General features: G+C 47.5%; 1 protein-coding gene across 1 annotated transcript in view; it reads right to left on the bottom strand.

The window, feature by feature from the left end:
* Positions 1-2,640: 2,640 nt before the first annotated feature.
* The window catches only part of LOC117193902, a gene marked incomplete at its 5' end in the record, with an annotated part of 135,439 nt that continues 124,644 nt past the window's right edge, over positions 2,641-13,435 (bottom strand). The window contains one exon of the mRNA XM_033398579.1: positions 2,641-4,460. Coding sequence (XP_033254470.1) covers positions 2,897-4,460 — 1,564 coding nt within the window. The remainder of the gene's footprint in view (positions 4,461-13,435) is intronic.

Genomic DNA, 13,435 nt, shown 5'->3' with positions numbered 1-13,435 from the left:
GGCATCCACAAATCTAAGAGACTATTAAGGCTAGAGTAACCAAATTTGGTATCCGCACTTCTGTTAGATCTCACTATAAAACGTATATCTCAGAATTTCGCCCCACCCCCTTCAGCCCCCACAAAAAACGAAAATCTGTTGCATCCACAATATTGCAGATTCGAGAAAACTAAAAACGCAGAATCATAGATAATGACCATATCTATCAGATTGCTGAATCTGGATCAGATCGGATCTTTTTTGTAGCCAAAAGCAAGAAATCAATTTTCAGTGGCTACGCAGCGCCCGACGTCACGCTCAGACTGATTTTCTGTCTCTCTCGCACGCACTCTTTGTCGAGAGGTTAAAAATTAGAGGCGTCTGCCGCAGGAGAGCCATACTGACTTAGTATCGGGTATAACTGTAGAGTTGCGGTGTCCGCAGCAACTCACAACGTTCCACCTCGTTATATTTAATTTTTTTTTATTTTACTTTTTTTGTGTGTTTCTTTTTTTTTTAAACATTTATATGTTTGAAGGGCATTTTGTTCGCCTCGTTTTTATCGTACAATTATTTTCAATTAATATTCAATAGATGTCACGTAAAGGGAAAGTTATAGACTCGACCGGTCAGAACTACTTACATATAGGGTTTGGATTTGGGATGGGCTTTTTCCCCTTTGCATAAATTTTTCCATCTGGCAGAGAAGGGAAACGATTGGCAGATTGTTGTGGGAGTTTCTGGCAGTGTACCATGGATGAAAAGTGTGGCTTAGAGTGATGGTAGCTCCTGCAATTTCTGTTTGTTTTTCACAAGAGTTTTACTTGATGTGTGTTTTCTCAATAAAATGTAACCTAAATCTTTGATATTTGTTTTACTAAAATGTACCTAAAGCTAAAATATCAACTCGAATGGAACCCACAAATTATGAAATTAAATCAAGGAAATACAATACTTTTGGCATATTCTCTAATGCGCATCCACACATCTTTAAAGTACACCTGGAAAAGAAATTCATTCTGTACCAAACTCGACTCTGAATGTGTACCACTTTTCGTTGATTCTCTACTACACTGTGATTCCCTCAAAAACTGGCAACACATCTCGTTAGTGTAACGAACTTGGCAGGTGTCGGGGAGTGAGAGAAGGGGGCACGCAGATATTCCCGGCTGGGAGGCTCGTCGGCTAGTTGGGGTGGTGATCTTGCCCTCCTCTCACTTAATGCCTATTCTCATTATTACAAGGTTATAATCTGTGCGTGCTACGACGAGAGTTAATTTGGACCTAAAATTAGACTGAACACATAATTGGCTCTTTCTTCGACCTGTCCCCGAACGCTTTTCCTCGCCTCAGATCTCGTTGAAGCGGATTGACCCTCCCTTCCTTGGCCATCCCTAGGTCGCAATTTTCACGGAATGAGCCCTCTGCGTTCTCATGGGGCTCTCAGGGGCATCTGGCTAGCCGAAGGCAAACAAAAACTATATTCTAGAACATTATCAAATTTATTGAATCCTACATAAACAAATTTCTAAACTAAAACTAAACCTAACCCAAAAATAGGTACGCATAAAACAGATAAAATAGATGGAATTTCAAAATGACTTAATAATAGTGATCAATAAAATGAATAATTATTTCACATATAAAAAGATTAACAACGGCCAAACCGAAAGGGGGGAAGAAATAGAAACAGTAAGGGGGGAAGCATATAAAGTATTTGTCCCTCTCCTCTTTACTTTTTCAGTGGGACTCGAGTCAAATCGTTTGAGTTGAGTCTTTTACATTTCTCTTTCACACTCACCCGCAGATTCGCATGTCCACCGACGAAAGCGCTTTCCGGAGGAGAATCGGACCTGGAACGAGAACTCACTCACAAATTCCCCACTTTCCTCTCTCCACACTTACTTTGAGCGACTCATTACATTCAAAAAAAAACTTTCTCGCCCCTTTTCTTTTTCTCGTTCGCGCCGCCCCTTGCCGACTGCCGATGTCTTTCTAAAAATAAAATAAAAAAAAAAAAAAAAAATTATTTAAATTAACATAAAACACTCGACAATACACATATTATTTCTTTTCAAATTTCTGCCTTCCCGATCTCTTCCCGACCTTCCGCAATCGGGCTGTTTTCGACGACCACTCGCGCCGCCACTCGAAATCTCAGACTGTTCTTGGTCGCGCTCAGTCTGCGCTATGTAGCCCTTCCTTGGCTCGCTCTCCAACCAAAAGATGGAGTTTTTTTTCTTCCAAAAACCACTCAACTCCCGCTAGCGTCGTTGGTGCCCGGGTACTTGGGCCTGTAAATTTTCCACCGCAGCTTCGGCTGCTCCTCTGGACCCCTTTTGCGTCCCTCGGCCTCTCGATCTACTCGACGCCTCGGCGTCTTTGGATCCGTGAAGCTGAACCGGGTCGGTATTGTAATGAAAATGCGGCGACACGGCGTTCCTCTTCTGCCGTATAAACTGCGCCAATCGCCGGTCCTAGCTTGGAAAAACTAACGCCGGATTAACTCGAGACTTTCTCGTTTCTGAAGCACTTAGATAAAAATATATTTTTTTTTCTGATAAAAGAAAACGAATGCTCGGGTCGAGCGCCAAAACGGGAAGAGACCGAAGCCAAGCCCCTCAACATGCTAGAACCTTCGGGCCCTCTCATAGAAAAAGGGAAATGCCAGAGAAAGTTGACAATCTGGGCTGTTAAATCTATCACCCTTTCCTATGCCCCTTTTCGTGACCTCCCAAACCTAGCCCATAGAGGGTGTATGCTCTGCCACGGCCATTACGGTGCCGAACTAGCTCTCTCGGCTGATCCAATCGTTACATTAGCTCCCCAGAAATGTTACGCTATCACCCTCCTTATACGCCCAGTCTCCCTGAAGGTCAATATCATATCTGAAATGTCTGTCAAAATGTCTGTTTATTTAGTAATCCTCCTGAAATTGATGCAACACCGACTGCTTGGGCGACCGACGGCACATCCGGCGCAAGATGGCGAAGAGCAGGGCGAACATCAGGCACAGGCCCAGGGCGATGAGAGAGAGCTTGCCGTAGGGCAGCTCGCTGAGGTCCCGTCGCAGACAGATCTCCGGCGACTCGTCGTGCAGGACCAGCTGGCAGTACTCGCCGGCGTGGTGGAGGAGGCCGAGCTGCTCGAGGTTCCACTCGATGTGACGCGTCAGTTGGTCGAGCGTCGAGGAGTGCGTCACGTTGGGGCAATTGGCCACCCCGTTGCAGAGCAGGTGGCGGGGTATGCAGACCTCTGTGTCGCCGGGGCAGCGGAAGTCGCAGCCGGCGTCCTGCAGGAGGGAGGCGGCCAGGCTGCCGTCGGGATTGCGCGGCAGGTGGAAGAGCTCGCTCCAGACCAGGCGGAAAATGTTGCGTCCCGGCTGCCCGTCGCCCGTGTACTGGATGAGCACGGGCAGTGGCTCCTGGTCGGCCCCGGTGGCCCCCAGCTCGGCCGTGGTCAGGATGGGCAGGTCCCGGGCCATTGATATGTTCTCCGGGCAGACAACGAAGCGCGGCTCCAGGCGGCCGGCCAGATACACCTCGATCTTGGCACTCTCGCAGCTGCGGTCGGCGAAGCGCGTTTTCTCCAGATTGAGCCACAGGTCCCGCTGGGCGGCCACCTTCAGTTCCCAGATGCACTTCTCGCGGCGGTAGTGGTGCTCGGGCGGAGCCATCGGTCTGGCCACCATCGCGAGGGCCTTCTTGTAGGGGAAAACCAGCTCCCCGTCCGGCGAGGGCCCCCTCGTGATGGGGCCGCACAGCGGACCGTGGGCGAACTCGTAGGTGGCCTCAAGCGGATTGGGGTTCTTGAAGTAGGAGGTGATGGCGTGCTGGCCCTGGACGATCATCTCGAGGTTCATCTGGTCCGCCGACGAGATGACGCGCACCGCCCGCGGTATGTTGTCGCAGAAGCAGGCGAGGCTGTTCTGGTACTTGTCCCGCTCCTCCCAGATGACCAGCTTGTCCACCCGCTCCTCGTGGCACCTGGTGCACGCGTTGCTGTTGTACGGCAGCTCCTTGAAGGACACCGAATTCACCTCGATAATGGCCCGTGCGTACAGCCTCTTGTCCGTCACGAACTTGTACTGGCACCGCACATCGCTGCCGCCCGTACGCTTGAAGATCAGCGAATTGAGGGGCGACCGGAGGCGTCCTCCCGGGTGCTTCCAGGCGTACATCACCTCGTCGCACAGGGTGTTCGGAACGGGGTCGCCGAAGCGCGTGTTGTTGAAGAAGTCGTAGTGGGCCCAGTAGTACAGTGAGCTACCGCTGTAGCTGCCCGTCTTCGAGTCGAACTGCACGTACAGCGAGGGGCTGGTGCTCACAAAGTCCACCTTCTCCATTGGCCGCGAGAAGGTGTCGCAGAAGGTCTTGATGATCCGAGCGGGATCGGCGTGGTCCGAATCGTAGATCGTCAGCGATTCGCCGCAGTCTCCCACGTACTTCAGGATCGGCGACTCGATGCGATTGATGCGGAAGCTGCAAAGAAAATTGGAAACGGGGTAAAAAATGGTTGAGAATCATAAATCTAGCCCAGCATGTGGCAGGGTCTGGCACGGTGCCAGGCCGCAGTACAATTTAGTATAAATTCCCCCCGAGCTAACAGGTGAATTCTCTCACGTCTGAGGGGTTTTCTGGGTCTGCGATGTGAGCAGCATTCTTTCCAGTGTTAAATTGCATTCCAAAACTATTTGCGGCAGCCCCACAGAATATTTGCAACGAGCTGATGTGGAAGGCCAATTTTCTGCAGTAATTTCAGAGATTGCAGGGTCTGCAGGGATTACTTTTACTTCGGCCAGAGGAACTTCGAAATGAGCCGCTCCTGCATTATGCCACAAATTCCACAAATTGTTATGTACAAAAATGTGACCGACTGCTGCTTAGCCATTCTGCCTTTCATGTGTATCCTGTATCCTTTTATATAACCATTTCAGACTCCGGTGAATGCAATTACATTACTATGCTCTATCCAAAAATATGACATAATACAACATTTTATTAACCCACACAAAAAGTTGGCAGAGCAACAAAAAAAAAGGGCGGTGGCACAAATTTCATTTGGTTTCTCTTACTCTCTCTTGTTTTTTATGGCAGCCTGTGAGTCCCCACCACTATTCATAATAGAGCAGAGTTACTATTTTTTATTTTTACTCTTTTTTGTAGCCATTCCCCTACTCGACGTGCCCATAGCGTCATTCACGTACGCGTCGTCGAAAAGTAAGCCCCAACGCCCTGCGGCATGTCCTCGTAATCCGTTTGCAGCCTAGCTTAATTCCAGGGACCAGAGAGTCTCCCCAAAAGCCAGTCCGTCCTCAGTTCTGCTGACTCAGTGGGTGGCAGGGGGGTTCTTTGCTCAGAGGTGGGGCCCTGCTGGATTGTCAACTGGTTTGCTTGGTTATGTGCATATGGGAGTCGATTGGTGTCGTGGCCAAAAGCCCAAAGCGTTTATGCGGCCATAAGGCTTATAAATAGCCCAAGCACGAGTATGTGCCACGTCTTGTGCATTTCAAGCGGATTTTTGTTGTGCTTTTTGTGGTCTTTTTTTCTGGCCTATTGCAAAGCTTGTAAATGGATGGTGCTATTCGGGGAAAATGAAGGTGGTGTATGGCTACAATTGATTTTCTTTTGGTTATTGATTGTGGGTTACAGGGTTACGAGGTACCGAGGCGTACTTTGTGTATCGGTATAATGTTTCATTGGGGCATTCTATTAGTAGTTTATGGTATGTAATGCAATATATAGAAAGCGAATGGATAAAAGGAACTCTTGGCCTCAGCTTTATTTCTGGCTGTGCTGGCTAGGACTATGCAGAGAAATTGGTTAAAAATGGGGCTTGAAACATGTAGCAATGTGCTCATAAGTATATTTTAAGTAGAGTGATAATGTGATATAGCGGAACTGGCTTTGAGACTTTAGTTTTCGTTAAACAGCAATAGTTTGAGTACAAAAAGTCGGTAAACCTGAGTCACACTAAACCATAAAGATAGAGGGTTCCACCATTAATTAGTAGATAGAAATACACAGTATACAGCCGTAATTTTATCCAGCAGACAATAGCGGATATCAGCAGACACTAAGTAGTTAGTAGCTTGATGTAGATCGACAGCTGCCCAAGTGTCTGTGTGTGTCCAAGCAAATGGATTGTTTTTCCACTCTCTCTCTTTTTCTCTCTGACGAGCCGAAAACTTAAGTGCAATATACTCAAGGAGTAGTTCAACATCTGGTCAGACCACTGGGGGAAAAAAAAGAGTAGAGGACAAAGTGGTAGCAAACAAAAACGGAAGAAGCAACCGAAAGCAAAGCCATGACATGTTACTTAAATGAGCAACTTTGTTGGAAACAATGTCGACATAGACTCCGGCGACAGGCCGCAGGACGAACAGGAGAGTGAGCGCACACCCACATATAATATATATGTATGTAGCTACTCGTAGATGTACTCAAGGTTTTGCGGCAGGAGCCTGAATGTAAACTGAAATTTCTCCTAGAGGAGGACTACGGAAGAACCTCTTCTAATGGTCTGCAATTGTTTTAGCTGTTGTTGTGGGCGTTTTGCAACAATTTGATAGAAAAGTTGCCGGCAAATAACAACAACGAGAACGAGTAGAGCAACGAATCCAACAACGAGAACGAGTGCTAACTGGAGACCCATTAAAAAGACAACAACTTCCCCAGAAAAGTGCATGAGAACGTTGTGTGTGCGTTTTCCCATTGTATTTTTCGTCTAATTTGGAACTTTTGCCCCAAACAACAACAAACTAACGTGGCTTTTCCATTCTCTTGCCCAAACACGCCACCTTTCTGTATCACTCTCTCGCTCACCCTGTCTTGCTGTCTCCGTCGATTGCTTACGCCATGTTCGGTTGCATTTTGTGCACTGTAATCACGCAATCATGTTGCCCACTTCTGAACTCCTAATGGCAATCGGTGTAAACGTGCGCACAACTTTTCCACCTGCCCCACACTCGGGGGCCCCATGCGATGGGTTGTACCTCTCCTTTATTGGGGTGGTACACGGACCTCGCTCCTTGCCTTGCCTCATTTTGTAGGTGGACATAAATATTTATCTTTTGGCCAAAACTTGTTTGATATTTTAACCCTCTCCTGTCCGTTGGCCGCCTGCCTGCTCGATCTCTTCCTGTCCATCTGCCTATCCCTGCCCTGTGTGATGCCTACCCTGTACATAGTTTTCTTTAGCAGCAAAAACTTGGCAACATTTTCTGCATAAATTACAGGAGTTGCAACAACCAAGAACGGCAAGGATTTGGGCGGATGTGTGCTTGCCTGTATGTGTGTGTGGGAGAGGGGGTCAACGAATCATTGCAATTGCAGTTGGATTACGGATAAAGCATTGTACTCGTGCTCGAGGAAATGGGAAATGTGTAGGCAACAAAGGAAGGAGGTATTCGGGATCCATTGGGAGATTAGCATTGGAAGAATGGGGGGATATCTCTGGGTACTTTTCAATCCAAAACGAAGGCCACTCAACCGTTCTGCAGCTCCTCCTCAATCATACAGAACAGAAAATGAACAATCTCCGACCAGATTTCACTTAATTTCAACCAACTGCACTCGCTCACAAACCCACAACAGAATTCATGTTTATTATGGGATTACTGCAAGTTTAAGTCGCTTGTTTACCGCTTAACCAACTAAAATCCCTAAATTATGCTTCTAATATGAAATTTCTCTTAAAATTTACTTTGGAAACTCCTTTCCTTATCTGGTTTTCCTTGAAACGTTTCGCAACCATCAATGTGCCCTCAAAGTGTCTGTTCGGGCCAGCCGCTGAAGAATAACCGTAACTTTAACATTATTATTGTATGAGCAGAGAGAGCCGCCTATGTTGTAAAACGATGACGTTCTGCAGAGCTGCTGCGCTCTCCCGCTAAAGGGGCTCTCTGCCGCCGGCACTTCGGCAACTACTTTGATCTGCTGCCGCCACTTCGGCAATCACTTTGATCTAACGTCGTCTATAGTTTAGTTCTATGCTAACCCCTCTGCGCATTGGTTGCATATCGATCTCGCATAAGGTTTATCTGGCAATAGCAAGCAATCGGCTTCCGCTAAGCCACCAAGATTAAATACGAATTATAAAGTTTAACCCGAAATCTATTTTCATTTTTGAAACACATAGGTGCCAAAAAAGCTTGGCATCTCAAACATTGGTGACCCCCCGACGTGATATAAAACCATTGCTTAATCGCGTTCCGTTAAAACACTTATTATTTATACAATATTTTGTTGTTGGGTAGTTAAATTACCAACAAATAAATTTGGATGCACGTTGAAAAACAGTTTAAAGTGCAAATTCAGTGAGAGTGCGGCTGGAATATTTATAGACAAATTCCGGTACTTTAAGCGTCGAATCTCTCATTCTCTGCGCAGCTGCAGCCGAGGTTCTTGACTTTTCGTGTCTTGCATTCTCGCTCTCGCGTCTATACATCGTCGCTTAAGCGGTATTTCATTTTCCGTTGTTGTGTCGAATTGCACAACGGTTAACATGGACAACGATCCGAATACAGGCGCGGGCGGAAATATTGTGGTGGCTGATTCCAGACTGAGTCTGTATAAGCGTAAAAGTCAGTCATTATATGATCGATTGCACAGGCTTGGCGAATCCTTCGCGGGGAATAAAATCGATAAGCTGACCGCCGCGGAAGTCGAGGTGCGCCTTGATATGTTGGCAGAAATTCGAGAGGAATTTAATAAGGCCCATAATGAGTTGGAGGCTCTCGATCAAAACGAGATTGGGAGTGAGCTGCGCGAAATCTTCGATACTCTTTTCATATCGTTGAAAGCTGAGTTGCTGGCTGCTGTTGAAGTAAGCCAGTCACACGCCGCTGCCCATTCTACGACTCTGCCAAGCCATTCCGGACATAGTACCATCATCATGGCTCACAAGCAGCGACTTCCTGAGCTGAAGGTGCCTAAATTTTCTGGTGGATACGTCGAGTTCTCGGATTTTATGGCAATGTTCAAATCGGTGATTGAAGCAGATGCGGATCTCAGTGACATCGAGAAATTCCAGCACCTGCGCTCTTGCCTCGCTGATGCGGCTTTGGATTCGGTTCGATCGTTAGAGCTCTCCAGTGCCAATTATCGTGCGGCTCTGGATATACTTAATAAACGCTTTAATAACAAAAGACTTGTTTTCCAGGCACACATCAAGAAGATTCTTGGGCTAAAGAGGGTAGACTCGCCTTCTGCTAAAAGGCTTCGGGAGTTTTCGGATGCAGTCAATTTACACATGCGAGCGTTGCAGACATTGGGAACTGCTGAGGAGATTTCAGGATTCATGGTCATCAACATGCTGCTGCAGAAGTTGGATTCGAAGACGCAAACCAAATGGGAGGAGCACACATCGTCGGATGCTATACCTACCGCAGAGGAATTCTTCGAATTCTTGCAGCAACGCTGCCAGAAAATGGAGCGGTTGGAATATGCTACAGCGACACACGCTACTAGCGATCAGGTGGGAAAAAACCATTCCTATACGCAGGTTAAGAAAACGTTTGTAGCTTCCAACTCTTCCGCCGACCCGTCTGTATGCGTCTTTTGCCACTCAGCGGGCCATGCAATATACTCGTGCAAGATATTCGGAAATCTCTCACCGTTGCTGCGCCACAAAGAAGTGAAGAAGCTTTCCCTATGCTTCAATTGCCTAAAGCCGGGGCACCGGACCCGCGCATGCAATAGTGGAAAATGTCGAGTATGCGGCGGTAGGCATCATAGTTTGTTGCACTTCGATAGTATACAGCCCACAACACAAGGCTGCCCAGGTATTACTCCTCCCGATCTGGCCGTTCAACCGGACACTCTTTCCGTTGCTCAAAATTCTGCTAGCAGCTCGTCTCTACCTTCGTCTACCTCTCTTGCTGCCCAAGGTCTTCACTCTGATGTCGTGCTTCTGGCTACAGCCGTGGTTCTCGTAAAGAATCGGTCTGGCGTTTTAGTTCCTTGTCGTGCCATCTTAGATTCAGGATCGCAGCTGCATCTCGTCACATCCAGGTTCGCCCAGCAGCTTCAGCTTAGGAGAACTCAATCGTCTGCACTTGTGTCTGGGCTGGGCGATACCAGCGTTTCTACTGAGGGATCCACCATAAGCATTTGTATGCATTCTCGCACCTCTGCTTACACAACTACACTTACTGCTCTCATCGCCCCCACGATAACCGATTCTCAACCAAGTATGACAGTAAATGTATCCGATTGGCGTATTCCATCTAACATTCAGCTCGCTGATCCTGCATTTTTCAATCCTCAACGGGTTGATCTTCTCATTGGTGCGAGTGTTTTTTATGATCTCCTCTGCGTAGGGCAAATCAAACTCACCGATGGACTGCCTCTTCTGCAGAAGACCCGGCTTGGGTGGATCGTATCTGGCGGTGGACAGAAGGTATCAAGCTCGGCGTTTTTGGCTACGCACAATTGTCCAGATTCGATAGCTGAGATGGAAGCAAGGTTGGATAAAACTCTTCGTATGTTTTGGGAAGTCGAGAATTGTGTGGAGGCTGGGTTGAATACCAAAGAAGAAGACAACCTTTCACGGTTGCCATCCGGGGAGTATGCAGTTCGTCTGCCGCTAAATAACAATACTGATCGTTTAGGAGAATCTTATTCTCAGGCATATCGACGGTTCATCAGTCTGGAGCGAAAACTGGAGCGTAATCCTACACTCAAGGAGCGGTATTCCGCCTTTATGAGGGAGTACATTGATTTGCATCATATGCACCAAGTCAACCCTGATTCCCGTAGTCTCTGCAAATATTTCTTGCCTCATCACTGTGTCCTAAAGGAGGACAGTACGACGACAAAACTCCGTGTCGTTTTCGACGGATCCGCAGCTACATCAACTGGATATTCTCTAAATGATGTGATGATGACAGGCCCTGTTATTCAGCCTGCATTGTTTAACATATTGATTCGCTTTCGAACATATCCAGTCGCTCTCACTGGGGACATTTGTAAAATGTACCGCTGCGTACGAGTGTCTCCACCCGACAATTTGTATCAGTGCATCCTATGGCGAGATTCCATCGAGTCCGAGGTTCAAGTCTACACATTAGACACCGTCACATACGGGACGAGGGCTGCATCATTTTTAGCGGTCCGCGCAATGCACCAGCTGGCCATCGACGAGGGGGAGTCCTACCCTCTTGGCTCAGCCGCTCTGCGGCAGGAGTTTTACGTGGATGACCTTATTTCGGGCGGTAATTCGGTCGCACAGGTCATGGACAAGATGCACCAAACATCAGCTTTACTGTCCCGTGGTAATTTTAGACTTAGGAAATGGTGCTCCAGTCACCAGGAAGTACTTGAGGGAACCCCTGAAGATGAAGTTCCTAAAGTTTAATGATGGAAGCGACATTGCCAAAACTCTCGGCTTAGCATGGGACCCTGCTTCGGATCAGCTGCTTTTTGCCTTGTCCGCACTGGACACAAACTCAAAGCCATCAAAGCGGTCGGTTTTATCTACGATTGCGCGGTTCTACGACCCTCTTGGATTGATAAATCCAGTCATTGTCAGGTGCAAAATCTTCCTTCAGCAGCTTTGGAGAGAAAATTTGGATGGGGATGAAAGACTACCCTCAGCGTTGCAGTGAACGTGGATGGACATAAAGGAGATTCGGCGCAATGGTCAAGTCATGAAATCCAGTTCTATTAGTTCGCTCAACCCGTTCATCGATCATTCTGGACTACTTAGAGTTGGAGGTCGTCTTGGCAACTCATCGCTAGGATTTGACGCTCAGCACCCGCTCATTCTGCCAAAGGGACATTCCATTACCTTTGCGCTGATAAGATATTATCATGAAAGAAACCTCCATGCCGGACCTCGCGCCTTGCTATCCAAAATTCGGCTGGAATATTGGCCCATTGGAGGTGTTAAGGCAGTGTCAAGGGTCGTCAGCAGATGTGTGAGATGCTTCAGGACTAGGCCGCGCATGGTCGAACACATCATGGGAGACCTACCTAAGGAACGTTTGGAAGGATCTCGAGCTTTTGAAGTCACTGGAGTAGATAACTGTGGACCTTTTTTCTACCGATCAGAAATCCGCACGAGGCCTCCGATCAAGTGCTACATTAGCGTATTCATCTGTTTCACTTCTAAGGCTATACACATGGAGCTCGTAAAGGATTTGACCACCGCATCGTTTCTAAGCGCACTAAAGCGTTTTACTTCCACTCGAGGAAGGCCAAGTCAAATTTGGTCGGACAATGCGACAACCTTCGTTGGGGCCAATACCGAGCTTCTGGAGCTAAAGAAGCTTTGTCTGAGCGAACCGCATATGAAGGAGGGCCACGAATCCTGCTTGGCTGACTCGATCGACTGGCGTTTCATCCCACCTCGCTCTCCGCATTTTGGCGGGTTGTGGGAAGCGGCCGTGAAGACCGCAAAATATCACCTGTACCGCTCAGTTGGACCATCTGTGCTTAGCTTCGACGAGCTGCGCACTCTGATCTGTCAGATCACTGCAATTGTTAACTCTCGCGCAAAACATCTGCAAGAACGACCTCGTTCTGGTGAAGGACGAAAATCTTCCTCCAATGCGTTGGCCACTGGCTAGAGTGGTCGATGTCGTTTTGGGCAAGGACGGAGTGTGTCGCGTCGCTGACCTGAAGACATCCTCAGGAAACATCAGGAGGGCCGTCACTCGGCTATGTTTGCTGCCCCTTAAGGAATCTGTTGAGAGACTAGCTCCCAACGGGGGAGTATGTTCGGGCCAGCCGCTGAAGAATAACCGTAACTTTAACATTATTATTGTATGAGCAGAGAGAGCCGCCTATGTTGTAAAACGTTGACGCTCTGCAGAGCTGCTGCGCTCTCCCGCTAAAGGGGCTCTCTGCCGCCGCCACTTCGGCAACTACTTTGATCTGCTGCCGCCACTTCGGCAATCACTTTGATCTAACGCCGTCGTCTATAGTTTAGTTCTATGCTAACCCCTCTGCGCATTGGTTGCATATCGATCTCGCATAAGGTTTATCTGGCAACAGCAAGCAATCGGCTTCCGCTAAGCCACCAAGATTAAATACGAATTATAAAGTTTAACCCGAAATCTCTTTTCATTTTTGAAACACATAGGTGCCAAAAAAGCTTGGCATCTCAAACAGTGTCAGAGTTGGAAAACTTTGCCATAGTCTTTGGATTCATCCTTATAGTCGTTTTCATTCCTTATCCTTTATGCCAAAAACCGCAGCACAATAAAATATTTCACAGGCCAGCAATGGAAATGGCAGGGAAATGCAGTGGAAAATACTCGGTGCTCGGTACTCGGTACTCGTCCTCTCGTACTCGAAATGAAATGAAATGCACAATCGATGCGACACTTGGCCAAAAAGTTCAGAGAGACTCTGGCACTTCAGACACAAACAACGGCCTGGCGACAAACACTTTGACTACTGCCGGCTCTGAACAATGTAAAAAAATGTATATATTACTAAATATATATATA

Source organism: Drosophila miranda (genome assembly GCF_003369915.1).
Source record: "Drosophila miranda strain MSH22 chromosome Y unlocalized genomic scaffold, D.miranda_PacBio2.1 Contig_Y2_pilon, whole genome shotgun sequence".
In the NCBI taxonomy this organism is placed as follows: Eukaryota; Metazoa; Arthropoda; class Insecta; order Diptera; family Drosophilidae; genus Drosophila; species Drosophila miranda.
Note: the sequence above shows the minus strand (reverse complement) of the source record. Positions and strands in the feature narration are given on the sequence as shown.